The 19,745-nt window shown below is 39.3% G+C and overlaps 2 protein-coding genes across 6 annotated transcripts in view; one reads left to right on the top strand and one right to left on the bottom strand.

The window, feature by feature from the left end:
• Larp4 (La ribonucleoprotein 4) overlaps positions 1–534 on the bottom strand; it is a 58,073-nt gene extending 57,539 nt beyond the window's left edge. Inside the window, exon 1 of one of the 5 annotated variants that reach the window (XM_063254735.1) lies at positions 333–534. Coding sequence is in view for 4 of the 5 variants with exons in the window: in XM_063254732.1 (XP_063110802.1) it covers positions 100–195 (96 nt within the window). In the remaining variant the exon portion in view is untranslated. Of the gene's footprint in view, positions 1–99; positions 262–332 lie in introns of those variants that run through there. The other 4 variants (XM_063254733.1, XM_063254734.1, XM_063254732.1 and 1 more) reach the window with 4 other exon arrangements.
• A 4,540-nt stretch (positions 535–5,074) lies between these two features.
• The window catches only part of Fam186a (family with sequence similarity 186 member A), a 59,882-nt gene continuing 45,211 nt past the window's right edge, over positions 5,075–19,745 (top strand). Inside the window, exon 1 of the mRNA XM_063254730.1 lies at positions 5,075–5,347. Within this exon, the coding sequence (XP_063110800.1) occupies positions 5,156–5,347 (192 nt within the window). The 5' untranslated portion in view covers positions 5,075–5,155. The remainder of the gene's footprint in view (positions 5,348–19,745) is intronic.

Genomic DNA, 19,745 nt, shown 5'->3' with positions numbered 1-19,745 from the left:
CGCAGACTCCTCCCCCGCACCCCCTCATGAGGTCCATATGGGACACTTTCCCTCTCCTCAGATCCTCATTCCCCAAAAGACCATCCCTCCGTCCTCTACCTTCCAGGCACTTTCGCCTTGGGCTTCACCCCCACAGCTTCCCTCAGAGCTTCCTAAAGTGTTGGGAACGCGTAGAGTGGAGCTGCAGGCCTGCATGGCCCAGGTGCTGTGTCAGCCTATCTGCCGGTTCCGCGGCGTGTACGGCCTGGAAAGTCACATGGCGGTGGGACCGGCCGGCGTCTCCACACTCCATCTCTCCCAAAAAGCAGCACCAGAGTACCAAACCCACTTACCTCCACGAAGAGCAACATGTTTCCCTCCGCTCGGCCCAATCGTTCCCGCCGCCGCGACTCCAACTGGTTCACAGGCCCGAGCCACAATCGCTAGGATAAGGACACTCACTTTGCCCCTCCACCCGGCAGTGGATGCGGCTCCACCCCCGCCGTCAGCCGCTGCAGCCAGACCAGCCCAGTCTCGCCTCCCTTGAAACAGCAACTGCTTCCGGGTCTGGAGAAAAATTACTTCCGGGAGAAGAGAAATTCCCCGGCAAGCTCAATATTTGCACCAGCTTTTCCAGGGGCAGCATGGAATGTACCATTGTGTGCGAGGCGTGGGAGGAGACTCTCAGAAGGAGATACCACTCTGAACCACAGGGTTGTGTAAAAAAAAAAAATCTGACACATTTTATCATTTGCCAAAGAGGTGGCCACGACAGCCCTGTTAATTTTGCGGTTTTAATAGTTCCAAATGTAGATCTGGGTAAAAACCTCTCTGTGCATAGTATATTAAAGTGTTTGCCCAACTCTGCTGAAAACGTGGTGGTTTATGGAAAAAAATAGAAGAGGAAAAAACAAAACAAAAACCTGTGGTAAAGCTGTTAGTACCGCTACAAAGCATTTTGCGTGAGTTAATCTTGAAACACCCCTATACATAAATCCTATTATTCCCCATTTTACAGTGGAGGTAGCCCTTTAGGTGGATAGGTTGTATTTCGTTTCTTTTTTACCAGAGGTTGAACTCAGGACCTCGCTTTTACTAAGCAGGCACTTAAGCAGCTGAGCTAAACCCCCGCCCTTGTGTGTTTTTTTGAGACCGGGTTTCACTCTGCAGTTCAGTCTGGCCTTGAACTCACTATAACGCTGGTTTGGCTTCCAGCTCTCAGTAAATCCTACTGCCTCAGCCCCCTGAGTGCTGGGATTACAAACGTGTGTTGTTACCACACCTAGCACTGGGTTTTAGACCTTTATTGCACAGAGCTTACTTGAAACAAATCTCCTAATTAATATAAAGCTACTCCACATCTCCGTTTAATATGTTAATATTTAGTCTAGGAAAGCTGTTTCATTGATGTTCTCATATTAAAACAAGATACGAAAAATTACCCTAGTTCACATAATCATCTTTTGAAATAATATGTTAAATGTTTTCCAACGAATATTTTTCCATTCGTTATTTTTTTAAACTCTCCTAAAATGAAACTTTCCAGCAAGCTGCTGTTGTTTTCAAGACTTTCCCATTCTGACCCGATGTAGTCTTCCTTACTTTACATCAGAGAAAATTCCTCACTTTTTCAAGTGGATACCAAATTCATCCTGCCATCAAATTGCTCCTGTGGGCATCCCAGACCTTCCCTCATCTAATCCCCAGTAAAACTCTCATTACTTTGTCTCAGTGATTAAACCAATCTGCACTCCCTAAGATACAAATTTCTAAGTACTTACCTCCAAAGCCATGGCTTCAAGGTAGGTATCTTTCCTATCTGAAGCGCCTTCATGTGTTAATCAACCATCTCTCTCCATAGGGATTTCCCGACAAAGATTTTTGTCCCCCACAGATCTCTTCATGTCCCGCGTTAGCACTTACTATATTTTAATTTGTTTTCTTTTCAGTGTCTTTTTCAGGAACCCCTATTAGATATTCTTCTTGGTTTAGGATAATAGTGTTGCAATGAATGCTGGTTGAATTCAGTGATTAGCAGGATTTTAAAATTTGTTTTCAAATACTTTCATTTCCCGTTGCTGATGAATTCCATGCTGCATGACAAATACAATAAATACAACAAATACAGTAAGTACAATAAATTTAAAAGTTAAATAACAAAAAAATTAAAAATACAGTGAGAGCAATAGTGCTAAAATAGTCAATAAGCATTTAGGCTGTTTTGTAAATTCCTAAGCAAGAAAAGAAATAAAAGGTACAGTATGTAAGGCCTTCATTATTTATTTATTTAATTTTTGGGGGGAAATGGTACAGGACTTGAATTCAGGACCTCACATTTGTCAGGCAGACACTGAGGTAAAACCCTGGACCCAGATCATCATAACTTAATGGTATCAGCAAAGTACTTAGGTGAATTCATAATTCTAAAAAGCAACATATAATAAAGAATATTTTTAATCAGACTTCACATTTATAAAAATAAATAATTCTCCTGAATTGTTCAGTCCTTTCATTTTTGAAACTGGGTCTCGCTGCATAGTTCAGGCTGGTCTTAAACTCACTATGTAACCCAGGCTGGCCTCCAGCTCACTGCAATTGATCATCCTGCTTCAGGCTCTGGAGTGCTAGAATTACAGGCATTTGTCGCCATGCTGGGGATGTTCAATTCTTTCAATAAAAATATGAATTTCACACACCTATAATTCCAACGCTCTGGAGGCTGAGGCTGAAAGATTGAGTGAGTTTATGGCCAGCCTGAGCTACATAGTGAGTTCAAGATACTAGCCAGAACTAGCCAGAACTAGATAGCAAGTGTGTGTCTCAAAAGAAAAAAGTAAAAGAAAGAAAGAAAGAAAGAAAGAGCATGCAAACTTCATACAGAAAATAGACGTGATTTATAGGAAAGTAAAGGAGATTTATGACTGTAGGAGTTGAGAGTAAGATTGGTTTAACAATCAGAACGAAGCAACTGTGGCTTAGAAAATTTTCTGGAAGGAGAGGGAGATTATGAAACTCATAATTGATCTCTTCATTGTAGCCAGTTTCTCTGAAAGCACTGATGAAGAATAAGCTAATGTGTGAAACACAAAAACACAATGTAGCATCTAGTTTTGAGAAATTCACCAGCTAGTGGACAGAGATAAATAATCGTTACACTTCAATGAGATGAGTACTGAATAGCTTACAAAGTGCTTTGGAAACATAGAAGGAATTAGACAATGACTTTTTTTTTCTTTTTCCTTTTTATCTGTACCGGGGATCGAACTCACGACTCCCTGTTTTCAAGGCAGGAGCTTATGCCGCTGAGCTAAATCCCCACCCCCGACAATGACATTTTAAAAGAGGAAATATTTAATTGGCTACTATCTTTTTTTTTTTTTTTTTTTTTTGTCTTTTTTCCTTTTTATCTGTACCGGAGATCAAACTCACAACTGCCTGCTTTCAAGGCAGGCACTTATGCCACTGAGCTAAATCCCCAGCCCCTTTTGCTACCATTTTTAAGAGACAACAGAACAGTTATATTGTTTTTACAATTTATGAAACATAAATTTAAATTTACTAGGACTCATTATAGAACTAATATTACAATCAATTTACAAATACTCAAATTGAGTGTGATAATGTAGCCTGTAATCCCAGCTCTCCAGAGACTGAGGTAGGAGACTCCTTTTGAGTTCAAGGCTCCCCTACACTACAAATGAGGTCCTATTTCAAATAACAAAAACAAAAACAAAACGCTAAGACTCAACATAGAAAGTTTTTGTAAAAGAAACTTAACATTCACAATTTGTATAATATTTGAAAGTGATACCATGGGGATATAGCTCAGAGGCGCAGCACCTGCCTGGCAAGCATGAGGTCCTGAGTTCGATTCCCAACATCAAAACAAAAATGATACCATATAACATGCCATTTATGAATACATATAAGCATAGTGTTTAATTTATTGATATATATATATAAGCTCAGTAAAACTATGAAAATAGACCAGGCACATAGAGTTCAAATTCATGATTGTCATTGTGGGATGAGACAGAGGCAAAGGAAAGAATCCGGAGGATAACAAAAGTGTTGTCTAATGTTTTTCTCTAATGTTTCTTTTATGAAGCAAAATTTCAAGAAAATAAATGAAAGAAAAAGCTAAAAAATTATCTGATGCAAACATGACAAATGTTAATATCTGCTAATTCAAGATGAGCACATAGCCATTTGTTACACGTATCACTTTCTGTACATTTTGTTTTGTTTTGCCTTGTTTCTTGAGAGTAGGGCTTGTTATATATAGCACAGGCTGGCCTTGAACTCATGGAAATTCTCCTGCCTCAGCCTCCCAAGTGCTAGAGTTCAAAGCATGTGCCCCCACACTTTTTTCATATTTTTTAATTAAAAAGTAACACAGCCAACAAAACCATACAGTCTTTTAATTGCTCCTTCTCCTAAATCCTTTCATCATCTCTGCAAGGAGCCCAGCACACTCCTCAAGTAGAAAGACTTCTAACATTTCTTTACATTTTTTTGAACCATGTATCAAGTTTTAAAGTCTTCTTCCATCAAATTCCTTTAAAAAATGAGTAAAAAAAGTAGTGCAAAGAGGGTAATATTTATCTAAATACCTTCCAAATTACTACATATGTAGGAAAATCTCAGGGACAACTTAATGTTCTACTATTACAAGCTTTAAAATATTTAAGGAAACCCTACAAAGTGCCAGGTATAGAGCTCAGCGGCACAGTGCCTGCCTGGTAAGCGTGAGATCCTGAGTTTGATTTCTGGTACCAGAAAAGAAAACCCTAGAAAGAGGAGTCAAGAATTACATTTGATACCACAGACCTTGAACTCCACACCTGTGTTTTAAATTCACATAAGCAAGGCCATGTCTTCTATGTCTTTTAACATTCCTGTTGTCTGTTGTTCCCTCCCTCCTGCCCCCTTCCCCCTGCTACCATCATGGCACATGGAATGCCTCGTTCTCTGCATACGTTAAGCACTCTTGAAACATTCGAGTCAATGAAAATGTCACAGCGGATCTCTTATGACATCAGCAGGACTAGAACACCATGGCGAGTGAGCAGTCGGCAGCAGAGTGCTCAGACGCAACCTCTGGAAGCAGCCTTCTGGCTTCCTAGTAGCGTTTGCCTGTATTCTGTGGGAAACAAGTAAAAGAAAATCGCTCAAAATGTTTGCCCGAAAGCAAAGTGAGATAGGCAATGACTCTGAAGCAGAAAAAGAAGTCGGGAATTCCAGCATCACAAAAAGATGGTCCAAACCTTCGTTTGATCTTTCAACGGGCCCGAAACTTGAAATCCCATTCTCCGTACAGGCAGTCATCTCTCGGATTCAGCAAGCTCAGCTCCTTCGCGCCAGACAGGTAGGTCACGAATCAGAAGTTCGCAGATGATAGGGTTTTGTTTGTTTTGCTTGGTTTTGAGACAGGGTCTCGCTATGAACTCGGGGTGGCCTTGAACTCACTGTGTAGCCCAGGTTGGCCTGGACTGAACTCATTGTTAATCTTCTTGGGTATGTGCCAGCACACCTGGCACAAGCCTTTTTTTTAAAAAACTTTTTCTCTTTTAGAATGCATGTTATGTTCATGTTATTTACCTGTATTTGAAATAACTGTGAATTCAAATGACAATTTCATCTCACTTGATATTAATCTCTTCATACTGGAATTACCCCAACCATTTAAGAGGTAAATAAACTAGGTATAGTGGTTCATGCATGAGGATCCCATACTCAGCAAATTGAGTTAGGAGGATTTTAACTTCAAGGCCTGTAGAGCTGCCTAAGGAATTCAAGAGTGGCTTAACTACATAGTGAAACCCTGACTTAAACAAAAACCAAAAAAGAAAAAAAGAATAGAAATATTGGTATAATTTTGGTATTACTCCAGCAACAATAACCATGTTTGCTTTTTTGCTTTTTTTTTTTTTTGTCTTTTTTGAGACAGAGTCTCACTATGCAGTTCAGGCTGGCCTTCAGCTCCCTGTGTAGCCCAGGCTGGTCTCCAACTCACAAGGATCCTCGTATCTCAGCCTCCTGGGTGCTGAGATTACAGGTGTGAGCCACCACCATGTTTGCTTTTAATAGCTTTATTGAGATACCTTTCATGCAGTGAATATCCAAGTTTTTTTTTACTACACAAACATCCATGAAGCAGGATGGGTACATTCACAATCACAATCTTGAATTTACCCATCATCCTCCCAAATTTCTTCTTGCCTGTATCTGTCTTCCCATGGACCCTTCTCTGCTACCATCCTAATCTCCAGGGAACCATTGATCTGTTTTCATAGTCTGTCTTCATAGTTTAGTTTGCATTTTTAACAATTTTATATACACGAGGCCAGATGTGATAGCACATGCCTCTACTCTCAGCCCTCCTGGAGAATGAGGCAGAACAAAGACAAATTTAAATCCAGTCTAGGCCACTTAGTGAATTAGTGAGACTCTGTCTCAAAAAATAAGGATGTAGAGATATATCTTGGTACAAAAGCATCAGGTTCAATCCCCAGAACTGTCAAAAAAAATTAAAAAACAAACAAAAACCCAATCAACTAACCAAAAAAAGGATTTTATATAAGTGGAATTATGCGACTTTTTTTTTTTTTGTCTTTTTCCTTTTTATCGGTACCAGGGATCGAACTCACAACTGCCTGCTTGCAAGGCAGGCGCTTATGTTGCTGAGCTAAATCCCCAGCCCCCCCCCCTTTTTTTTTATTAAGATAGGATTTCATTGTATAGGTTAGGATGGCCTTGAATTTACTATGTAGCCCCGGCTGGCCTCTAACTCATGGCAATCCTCCTGCCTCAGTCTTCTAAATGCTGGGATTACATGTGTGCACCACCATGCCTGACTCCTTCTGCTTTCTTTCACTTTGCATTATTTTGAAATTTATCTACATTCTTGAATGTATGAATACTTAAATTTTTATTGCTGTATATTTTTCCATTGCATGTTTTTTAAAAAAAATTATCTATTTTTTGGAGACAGGGTTTTGTTATGTACTTCAGACTGTCCTTGAACTCACTTTGTAGCCCAGGCTGGGCCTCCAACTCATAGTGATTCCCCTGCCTCAGCCTCCAGAGTGCTGGGATTATTGGCATGCACTGCCACACATAGTATAGCATGGTTTTTGAGCTATTTTTAGTTTGGAGTTATTATAAATAAAGCTGCTCTAGATGTTGTCTAGTTACTAGCTGGTTATGTGCTTTCATTTCTCTTGCATAAATACCTTGGTTTGGGCTACGTTATATAGTAGGTAAATATCCAGTTCCTTGGTGGTACTGAGGGTTGAACCCAGGACCCTGCACATTGCACTCTTATCACTAAGTTACATTCCCAGTGGTTTTTTTGTTGTTGTTTTTTGGCCTCCTTTGAAGTCCTGAGGGTTGAACCCATGGCTTTCGCAATGAGCTATATCCCCGGCATTTTTTTAGTTTTTATTTTGAGAGAGGATCTTGCTACATTCCTATATTGCCAAAGCAGGGCTGGAATTTGTAACCTTCCTACCCTAGATTCTCAGAATGCTGGGCTTATAGGTGTGTCACCTTACCTAGCAGCTTTTTACTTTACTTTTTGTTTTGGGTACCAGGGTTTGAACTCACAACCTCACGCTTGCCGGGCAGACACTTATGCCGCTGAGCTAAATCCCCAGCCTAGTTCCTTTTTACTTTTGAGATAGGATTTTGCTATGTAGTTCAGGTTGGTCTCAAAACTTTCAATTTTCCTCTCTCGGTCCCCTGAATAGCTTGGATTACAGGCATGTGCCAGCAGGCCTGGCTACTGTTTTAGGGGTTTTTCTTGTTTTTATGGAAATGGGATCAAACCAAAGGGTGCTCCACCGTTGAGCTATATCAAACTTCAAAACTCCTTTCCCACCGCCTCACACCATTTTTTTTTTTTTTTTTTTTTTTTTGAGACAGAGTCTCGCAATATAGTTCAGGCTGGTCTTGAACTCACTATGTAACCCAGCCTCGCCTTTCCTGCCTTAATATCCCAAATACTGGGGTCACCACTGCTCCTCCTCACTTCCCAACATACTGGGCTTGGAGTGAGACCCGCACTACTATGCACTATCCCTAGCACACGACAGCACAACTGCAGCAACATCTGGCAGACTCATGAGCTGTTCTCGAGATGTGTTTGCATCTGTAAGTGTTCATAATGCAAGTTCACAACTCAAATGTTTATAAATTGAGGACTTACTGTAATTAATTAATTTTGAGGCAGGGTCTCTATGTTGTCCAGGCTGGTGTCCTTTGACCTTCTGGGCTCAGGTGATCCTCCCACCTCAGCCACCCAAAAAAAAGCTCTGGTGCTTTTTTTTTTAAAACTGTGGTAAAACATATATAACATAAAATTTATCATTTACCCATTTAAAAATGTACCGTTCACTGGTGTTAAGTGATGTAATTATTTCCATTATCTATCTCTAAAACTTTTTTCACATGAAAATTTGCACCCATTAAACTGTAACATCTAGTTAGGTATGATGGTGCACACCTGTAATCCTAGCACTTGGGAGGCTGAGGCCAAAGGATCACAATTTTGAGTCTAACTTGTGCTGCGTAAGGAGATCTTGTCTCAAACAAACCAAAGCAAAACACAAAACAGTAACTCTCCATTTACTCCTTCTTCTTACCCTTGACAATTAGGATTTACTTTCTTTTTTTTTTTTATGTTTTCATGTTCAGCCCCCTTTCATTTTTTTTTTAAATTTTATTTAAGGAGAAAAGAAAAAAAAACAGTGAAAGGGTACAAGTCATACAGATTTACAGAAAAATAAAATGAACAGTAGGAAATCACCAGTCAATGGACCACATATTGCCATCTTAGAAACAATTGTTCAAGTCACAAAATTAAAGCTTGTAGAGTGGACATTCCAACAATGATACTGCAAACAGTTCTGTTCAATGATCCAATAAAACTCTGTGATATAATTTTCTATCTTATACACTTAAATATACATGCAGTTATATAGTTTAGAGCACTTTCTTTTCCTCTCTTTTGTACAATGACTATTACACATTCTGGGTTTCATTGCTCCCACGGTTCTCACTGCCTTTTTGGAAGAGAGTAAAACCAAATGTGACATAACAGAACAGAATCGGTCAAGTCAAAAGGGTGGACACAATAGATAATGTAAAAACATAATACAAGATGATCAACAATGGTTACCATAATGCCTCCCGCTATCTCCAATAGAATTGCCCATATCATCAGCTATAATACAATTGAACAAAACAGTAAAGAACAAAACCGACAAAACCAAAACATTGGAGACATTGTAGGTCTTCAAAAGTAGATAAAAGTCAGTGAGAATGAGTGTTATAATGAATCTCATTATCTTCACAGCTGATGCCTAAACTTTCGAACCTGATACTATCCAGCAAAACAGAATAGGGGAACATCAGTCAAAAACAAGATGGTGAGAGTAATACAGGGCTTCAAATCGAGATAATAGAAAGTCAAAGTGGGTTACTATAATATATCCTGCTATTTTTTTCCCTTTAATTAAACGGATAAAAATAAAAAAGTAAATAATGGAGTGGAGATTGAGATAAAAGAGGGCATAACAGCGAAACAGCGCAGATCAAAACATAACCATTTAAGCAGAATAGTGTTTCACCACCAGATAATCCCGACCCAAAAGTAGTTACCATATTGACTCTTTCCTTGAAATCCTTGAGTTTCAACTTCGTATACTGAAGCATTAAGTATATCAAAACAATGTAAAACCGGCTGGGGATTTAGCTCAGCAGCATAAGCGCCTGCCTTGCAAGCAGTTAGTCGTGAGTTCGATCCCTGGTATCGAAAAAGACAAAAAAAAAAAAAAAAAAAAAAAAAAACCCAATGTAAAACCAATTAAGAGAATGACAGCATTACAGAGTATTTAGAATCGACTAACAGAAAATGAACAATGGTTTCTGTATAATCTCCTTGTCTTTAAAAGGTTTTTGCTTATACTATCGTACATAATAAAATCCAATAAGATACAACCTATTTAGACCATTGGAGACAGAAGAACAAAAGCTAGATGAGACTTCAAAACAAGATGGTACTAAATCAGTATTACCTATTAAGATGTCATTTTCTCCAAAATAGCTGTTCCTATCATCCAATCTTCTCTGTCTCATTTCTGTTGAGCTCTTTTTCTGTCAGTAGCTGTCAGTTTGTCTTCTTTATTTTGTTCTCTGCTCCATTCGTTGTGGCCTCCCCGCCACTATTTCTGGGTTCTTTGTATTTTTATTTTTTTAGAATATCCTGCAATACTCTCTGTAGAGTTGATTTGGTGGTTGCAAATTCCCCCAGTTCCTCTTTATCCTGGAAGCACCTTGTTTTTCCATCAATTTCCAGGGACAGTTGTGCAGGATATCTCAATCTTGGCTGGAGATCATTATCTTTCAAAGCTTGAATTATTTCCTCCCACGCTCTTCGTGATTTGATGGTTTGTGCAGAGAAATCTGCTGTAATTCTGATGGGTGTTCCCTTGCAAGTGGTTTGTTTCTTGTCTCTGACAGCTTTTAATATTCTGTTCTTGTATTGAATTTCTGGAATTTTTATTATTATATGCCTGGGTGTTGCTCTGTTTGGGTTGTAGGTAGCTGGGGTCCTGTATGCCTCATACATCTGAGTATCTTTACCTTTTGCTAAATTAGGAAAATTCTCCTGGATTATTTCTGTGAGTAGCTTTTGTAGTTCACTTGTTTGTGTCCCTACTTCTTCTTTTATGTTCTTAATCCTTAAGTTATGGATCCTCTTATCATCTTCTTGTCTTTGTATTATTGCTGTTTGTTTCTTTGTTATTTTTAAGAAGTTTTTCATTTCATTCTCCCATATTACAAGTCTGCCCTCCAGTTCAGATAGTCTGTCCTTAGTTTCTTTCAAGCTGTTATGCCAGTCTTGGATAGACTTCTTAGTTTCTTGGTAGTCCCTTTGAACCTGCTTCACGTACTCTATGCTTTCTCTGTTTTCTCCATCAAACAATTCTCCCCTCTTTTTCTGTTCTTCCATTCCACCATCTGTTTTTTCCTGGGTGGTGCTTAGCATTTCTCTAACTATTCTGCATACTTCTAGCTTCAGGTCGTTGATAACTTCATTCCTGAATTGGTCTATGAGGCTCTCTATATGGCGCTTTATGTCTATTGGTGCGGTGTCCGCTATTGCCTGTTTCTCAGAATTGGGGGCCGAGGAGCCCTTCTTGTTGCTACCTCTTCCCATATTCTCTGTTCCTTATATATGCAAGCTTACATAGGAGACCCAGCTTCTCTCCCTGTCAGCCACAGCCTGATCCAATTGCTTCGGTTAGGTGTTCCCACCCACCGCAGCACACCAGGAAGTTGCAGATCAGGCAGCCTACGCGGGGCCCGCCCCTCCCAGCCACCGTCAGGCTCTGGGATCTGGGTTGGGCCAGCCTACCGGGTCCGCCAGCAGCCTCACGCAGGCCAGGCACTTTTCACCAATCCTGTCTGAGAGGGGGATGTGTGACTGGAGTCGCCACCGCGCCCTGCTCCCGCAGGACTGCCCGGGCCCAAAATGTCCTCCGCTGGAGTCAAACTGTGGTAGAGTGTCAGTTTCTCTCACTCACCTCACCACAAGTCAGTGCACGCCTCCCTGCCCGTCCTGTTTTCGACTCCGTTCGCAGACTCCTGTTCTCAGAGCTTCCGCGTGTCTCTCTCCTTGCCGAGCCGATGTAGAGGCAGCCAGCCGCCGCGCGGTGGGAAACCCAAATCGTGGCTTCCAATGGCGCGGGGTCCAGCCTCCACACCGAGGCTTTTCTGTTCCTGTTTTAGCGCCAGGACTGCATTCCAAGTTGGTTTCTCTCAGCCCAGTTCGTTCCTGAGTCAGCAGAGCATATCCCCACCGGCTTATGTCTCCTTAGTCCGCACCATTCCTGACTTCTGAACCAAGCCTTTCAGAGAGCCTCCGTAGTATCTGCTATCTGTCCGCCATGTTCTCCCGCCAGCCAGGATTTACTTTCTATTTCCAAAAATTTTCATACTCTAGGTACATGATACAAGTGAAATGATGAGGTTGTCCGTTAGTGACTATTTTATGTTACTTAGAATGCTTTTGAGATTCATCTGAGTTACATGTCAAAATTTCTGCTCTCTCAAGACATAAGACTGGGTTCAGGGGCCCATCCCTCATTTTTCTATTGTAAATTTTTACTCCAGTGTAATAGTATCTGGCTATGCAACTCAGTACCTTTCCGTGAAGGTTACAGGAAGCAATCTATGTATTTACTCACTTGATATGGCTAACACCAAGGAATATGAACATGTGCAAAAGCATTAAAATGCGATTTGGACCCACTTTTAGACTCCATCTAACTGATCTTGTGTATATTTACCCAAGCATCACAGAAAATCCAATAGACCCACAACACTTCAGGGTTTGTTAAAAATGAAAAGTTTTCTTTAGTTTTTTCTGGAACAAGTAGTCCAATTTAGTACAATGGCACATGAAAAACCAGATTTTGCAAGTTTTAGGGGAGATCAAAAGTGAATCATCAGATTACTCATGTGTGGATGATGAAGATGATCCATTATGGTAAAACTGTTTCATAACAGAAGAGTGGTGTGTGTATGATGATGATGATAACTTTGATGTTGACCATGTGAGCCAAAGTTCCCATGACAGTGAAATAGAGCAAGAGTGGGTTGATGCAGGCACAAGGAATGCAGACCTCCTTGATTCAGATGACAAAGAAAACACAATGTGAGTACATATTTGAGTAGTTACAATGTTGCAAAATGGCCACCCAACCAAATGCAAGAATCCAATGTTAGGATTAGGTGTGAAAATATAGTGAAGGTCTTGGCAGGAATGAAACATATAAGACAGAATTCCAGAACTGCCATTCAGTGTTGGAAATTGTAACAGAGGAAATGTTACAAAATGCTGTGAAACAGATAAAGACTGAAATGTAAGTAAAATGTTCTGTATGCACCAATAGCCATATTAAAATATGTATTTATGACACCTTACTGGCTGAACTGAAAGCATTCATACATGTGCTGTACTTAGGGGGGATTTCTCATGGTGATTACTGGAATGTAAAAGAATTATGGAAAAGCAGTGAATCAAAATATGCATAAAAATTTATGCTCTTGTAGATGTGGAGACTTATTCTTTATTTCAATTTAGGCATTTTTCCTGGAACTCAACTATCAGTTCTTATTCATATATTAATAAACCATATGATGTTGTGACCAGATTTGTTGCTATCATCATCCAAACTAATTAGAATGTGACATTGAACAGTTGGTTTACCAGTTTCTACTTGATGTTACATTTGCTAACAGAGCACAAGTTGACCCGCCAGGAACTGTACACAGGAACAAAGCAGAAATTCCAAATGAATGATGCAGTTTCAAAGCAGTATAGTATAATCTTAGGATTTCAAAAAGATACAACATTGGCCCTCGTATATGGCAAAGGAAAGCAAACTAGTACTGCTGATGTCAGTGTTTCACCATGGTGGAAATATTGGTAGGGAAACTTTGATAAAACAGAAGCCTGAGATAGAAACTTTCAACAACAAAATTAAACATGGAGTAGATGTAGTGATGAGTTATGCAGCAACCACTGTCGCTCGAAACACAAAGCATTGGCTGATGGTTGTGTTGACTCCATCCTAAACATATGTGTCATAAATAATTAGATAATTTTCAAAGAAAATAACAAGTGCAGGCCGGGGATTTAGCTCAGTGGCATAAACACCTGCCTGGCAAGCATGAGGTCGTGAGTTCAATCTCCAGTGTGGAAAAAAAAAGAAAAGAAAGAAAGAAAAAAGAAAAGAACAAGTGCAAACATCATTGAGAAATTTTCTTAGAGGATCAGGAATGGAGCTCATAAGAGATCATTTATAGCAGAAGAAAAACAAAATGTTTCTGCCCAGGGAGCTACACAAAGAAATTGTGGAGCACACTGGAGAGCTGACAGGTGAACAGGCAGGAGCAGCATCACAAACACTATGCGAACAGGAAAACAAGAAAGAAGTCAAGTATGTTCTACAAAAAAGCACAGGAAAACAAAACATATGTGCCATCAATGTAAGCAATGCTTGTGTATGGATCATGCAGCTGTCAAGTGTGAAGACTGACCTGGGTGTGACAGTTGAAGCAAAGCTCACTCTGTGGTAGACTTTTGTTTGTATATACACTGTAGTTCATGTAGGTTTTTATTTTTTGATGCTGTCTTTTAGGTTTTGAAGCAAGTAAACAGTTGATGTGAAAATGCTGATGTCTATCCTAAGCACTCATTACATATTTTTTTCCTTTGGTATCAGGAATTGAACTCAGGGCCTTGCACTTGCCAGGCAGGTGCTATGCTGCTGAGCTATATCCATGGCCCACTTGTTACATATTTGATATAGTATTTTGTTGACCTTTTATTTCCCTGTTAAGTACATGTTGTACAATATGGAAGCTCCAGACAAAAGAGGAAGAGAAGAGAGGTGACAGGACTGTCACATAGGAAAGGAAAGCTAAGCACATGTGCTGCCTGTGTAAGCGAGACATGTTCATAGAACATGCAGTTATCATGTGTGAAGACTGCTTTGGACGTGACAGTTGAAGCACAGGTTATTTTTGTGGTAGAGCTCCATTGGCATCTGCATTGTAGTTCACCTAGGTAGTTATTTCTGATGTTTTCTTTTAGGGTTTTTTTTTTTTTTGTCTTTTTCATTTTTATCAGGGATTGAACTCATGACTGCCTGCTTGCAAGGCAGGCACTTATGCCACTGAGCTAAATCCCAGCCCATTCTTTTAGGTTTTGTAAGCAAGTACACAGCTGATATGAAAATGTTGATAATGTCTATTCTAAATGCATACTATGTATAAAAATGTAATAACTTATTTTATTGATGTTTTATGCCCCTGTTAACTACATACTGTATAACATAAAAAGAACTTCCTGAAAAAACAGCAAGATGTTAGGTATGTTCTACAAAAAAGGCCAGGAAAGCAAAAGACACGTGCTGTCAGTGAAAGCAACGTGTGTGTATACAATATGCTGTTGTCACGTGTGCAGACTGCTGTAGCTGTGATAACGTTTATTTATTTTGTACAGTGCTATTGATATTTTCATTGTAGTTCATGTGAGAATTTATTTCTGATGTTCTTTTTTAGACTTTGTACACCAAAAACCAGTCAAGGCTGAAATTTTGATTCTTTTTTTATAAACACTCAATAGACATTAAAAGTTGTATACTTTATTTTTGTGATATTGTTCTGTTAAGTACTCATTGTTTATTATAGTAAAATTCATAAGATTAAAATTAATAAATCATCAATAGAAATACTTTAAAGAATAAACATGGGAAGCCAGGTGTGGTGGCACATGCCTGTAATTCCAGCACTGGGGAGGCTGAGGCACGAGAATCATTGCAAGTGAGACCAGCCTGGGCTACAAAGTGAGCTCAAGGCTATACTGCACTGCATAGTGAGACCTTGTCTCAAAATGACAAAAAGAAAGAAAGAAAGAGGAAAAAACGTGGTCTGATGGGAGCACACTTATGCAGCTTGATGATAAAATCAGTCTTATGGTCCAAGAGCTACAGTTAAATAGTACTCTATTATATGTATTTACCAGATTTTGTTTATTCATTCATCTATTGATGGACTGCTCCCAATTTTTGGCTATTGTGAGTAAAATTGCTATGAACATGGGCATACCAATATATGTCAATTTGTTACTTTCAATATTTTATAAACCCAAAACAGGAATTACTAGATCATTTGGTAATGTTTTTTTTTTTTTTTTTTTTTTTTTTTTTGGTACTGGAAATCGAACTCACGACCTCATGCTTGCCATGCAGGCACTTAACACTGCTGAGCTAAATCCCCAGCCCTATCATTTGGTAATTTTATGCTTAATTTTTTTTTCACATTTTTTTTTTTGTCTTTTTCCTTTTTTATCGGTACCAGGGATTGAACTCACGACTGCCTGCTTCCAAGGCAGGCGCTTATGCCGCTGAGCTAAATCCCCAGCCCCTATGCTTAATTTTTTTATAGCAGGGATTGAACTCACAACTTCACAGTTACATTTAATATTTTGAGGAAATATTAAACATCATGCTGCTGTCATGCTGTTTTCTATAGTGGCTGTATAATTTTACATTCTCATCAGTAGCAGAAAGTTCCAGCTTTCCATATCCTCGTAACTTTTATTATGTTTTTTTAAAATCATATATAGCTGAACATGGTGGCATTCACCTGTAATCCTTGCTCTTGAGAGGCTGAGGTAGGAGGATCCCTGTGAGTTTGAGGCTAGTCTGGATAATACAATGAGTTCAAGGCCAGCCGGACTACATAGTAAGAACCTGTCTCAAAAAATCTAAATAAATAATAAATAAATATTAAAAATAATAAGTATCCCAATAGGTATAGAATGTACTTTTCATCTGTAATTCTCTAATGATTTCTAACGCTAACCATCTTTTCATTGATTTATTGCTCTAATGTATATCTTCTTTGGAGAAATGTCTGTTCAAGTCCTTTGCCTTTTTGTATTGCTTTTGGGGACAGAGTCTCAGTATCTCAAGGTCCTCCTATTTTTGCCTCCAGAGTGCTGGAATTTCTTGTGTATATACTATGCCTGCATGCCTAGCTTTTTTTTTTTGCCTATTTTTGAATTGAGTTTGTTATTATTTTTGTTGAGTTTTCTTCATTTGTTTATTTTTGAGACAGGGTGTCACTATGTAGCCCAAATAGACCTCGAACTCACAGTGATCCTCCTGCCTCACCCTCCCATTTGTGAGCATTACAGGTATGTGCCACTGCACCCAGCTTCATAGTTTTAAATACTTCGTTGTACATAGTTAATTTTGTTTGTAATGCATATTTAAATTTTTTTCTACTTCTTGATTATTTTGAGGGGGAAATAAGTTTTATCACTTGATTTGTATGTAAATTTATTTCTTAATTTTATGTAATAGTTATTATGTATTTTCTTTTATGGTATTAGAATGTTTAACAAGATTTCTACCCAGCACTCAGGAGTCGGAGACAAGAGGATTGTTGTAAATTTGAGACCAGCTTGTACTATAAAGTGAGCTCAAGGCCAGCCTGAACTGCATAGCAAGACACCATCTCAAAAATGACTAAAAGAAAAAAAATAGATATCTAGTTTAGAGCTGGGTGTGGTAGTTCATGCCTGTAATCCCAACACTTGGGAGGCTGAGGAAAGAGGATCACTGCAAATTCAAGGCCAGCCTGGTTACAAAGTGAGTTCAAATCCAGCTTAAACTGCATAATAAAACCCTGTCTCAAAAAGAAAAAAAAAATTTCTAGAGTAACTCTGATTATTTCTTTCAGTCAAGCAAATCTTTCAGAGGATTTTCTTTTATTTGTTTGCATTAGTGGTAAGGGAATATAAATCCTGATATGATAGTGCTTCTCTCTTTTCTCTGAGATTTGGCTTCCATATAGTTCTCTATTTTTCTCCCTTCAGTCACTACCCAATGATTACAGGGTGTTTCTTCTCTCCTAGTAGCTTTTTTGCTTCTCCAGAAATACCCCTTCTAAGAGAATCCTGTCCTGGAGTTTGATTTCTCTTTAAATTCTATATCTAGAAAAAAGAAGTTATCTCATTAGAACCCTGATGTGACTATTTATAGCATCTGGCATTTAAGGACTTTGGAACTTACAAATCTCTTCTGCAACATGTATGTGTGCATGTATTAGTGGAGATCAGATCCAGGATTCACACATGCTACATAGGCATTATGGTTTATATCTTGATGTCCCCCATCAACATGATAGGCAGGCCTTTGGGGAGGTGATTGCATCATGGGATACATTCATCTGTTAGGCCTCTGATGAGTGTGTAACTAAATGTGATGTTGGGAGGTGAGGCCTGCTCGGAGGAGATGGGTTACTGGGAGTTGGCCTGCAAGGGTTCATCTCTTTCCTGCCCTTCTCTGTTTCCTACCTTGCTGCCATGATTGGTTTCTCCTCTACCATGCTGCTTTGCCTTGGAGCCAGCCAACTATGGATTTTAAACCTCTACAAACTGTGAGCCAAAATAAACCTTTCCTCCCTTAGAGTTGTAGGTGTCATGTTTGTGTCTCAGTGATGGGCAAGTAACTCAAACACTAGGCAAGCACTCTCACTGAGCTACATAAATAACACTTTCTAGTTTTTATTTTGAGACAGTCTTGTTAAGTTGCCCAAGCTGGGCTAGAAATTTCAGACCTCTTGCCTCAGCCTCCCTGAGTTCTGGTGTTGCAGAAACGCAGTTCTAAACCAAAAGGAAGGCACTTTGCACTGAGGAGTTTGGAAGGCAATGATTTATTACACTAGTGGGCTGGTGGGAATCAGTTCTAAATCACCACCCCCAACTGAGAGTGAAACAGAAACTTACATTTTGTAAGCAGGAAGCACAAAAGCTGATAGCAGGTTATCATATCATTGGTTACATGAATTAAATCATACATTGTCAGGCAGAATTAACCAAAGGGAATTGTTTTTTATGAGGTAGGGAAATCTTGAGTAAGATGTGGTGCTGAGGGGGAGGGTAGAGTTAAATGTGTCCTTTGCTGGGGTATTTTGTCCCAGGTAGAAAGTTCTTGAAGCACATTGGAAAAACAGGCTACATTCTTAGGTAGAGAATATAGTGCTTGCTGCTGGACTGGGACAGGCTGACCTGAACCAGGCTGTTTATGAAAAGCAGCTGCACACAGACAGTCAAGGGTGACTAGGTTTAACAGTCTAATTATGTGACAGGCAAGGTGAGCACATCTTGTCTCAATACAGAAACAAGTTACTAATTGATTTTTAAAATTTCTTGCTATAAAATTTCCATTATACTGGGATTACAGGTGAGTACTACCCTGCATAACTTCCTGTGTCATGCCTGTGTTCTCATCTGCTCAATTATTTTAGTATTTTCTGCATTAAATGTGTAAATGTGTCACATACCACTTTTAGAATGAATGTGATTTTTTTCCTCTCCTCTCCTCTCCTCTCCTCTCCCTTCTCTTCCTTCATCTTCCTCCTCCTCTTCTTGATACAGACAGTTGAAGCAAGGAAGTGCTGAGCCATGTCTCTAGCTCTTTTTATTATTTATCTATTGGCTGGCTTTAAACTTATCTTCCTGCTTTAGCACCTCAGTGCTTCAGATTACAGGCGTGCACCACCATGCCTGGCTTAACTTTTCTTGTGGTTGCTCCAGTTCGTTCTCTGACTCCTTTGCTAGCGCCTTTCCTGTGTCGTCTCTGTGTTTTATCAGACTATCCTTGCTCATAGTAGAGCTCTGGGGGAGGACGGAAGGGAATCAAAGTAGGTAAGACTGAGCACCAGGGAGTTTTCCTCCTCTCTTTACCTATAGTTATCTTGCATTCTCAGCGTGCTCTGTCTTTAAGTGATCCTCAATGTGTAAATTTGCATAGAAGTTTCATAGAGGTGAAATTATGTCGTATCCTTTGGAAAGATGTTCAGTTTCCATTACTACTGTTGAGGAAGTAGCTAAGAGTATAAATGTCATTACTTTATAGGAATCTGAATTTGTTTTCTGGCTACTTTAAGATGCAATATTTATATCTAGTCTTCTGTAATTTTACTACTGTATAAGAATGGATTTACTATCTTGCTTGAAATCATTTGGTAGTGCTAAATTTGAGAATTGTTACCTTACGTCCCCCAAAATATGTAAAGTTATCAGCTATTATCTAATCAATCTTCTTTTTCTTTATTTTTTTTGGTGGGGGGCAGAGGCTCATTAAGTTACCTAGACTGGCCTTGATTTTCCAGTGCTC

The sequence above is a fragment of the Cavia porcellus genome, unplaced genomic scaffold (assembly GCF_034190915.1).
Source record: "Cavia porcellus strain 051 isolate PalLab524CR breed Dunkin Hartley unplaced genomic scaffold, mCavPor4.1 scaffold_8, whole genome shotgun sequence".
Taxonomy (NCBI): domain Eukaryota; kingdom Metazoa; phylum Chordata; class Mammalia; order Rodentia; family Caviidae; genus Cavia; species Cavia porcellus.
This window is presented reverse-complemented; position numbering and strand designations above follow the sequence as displayed.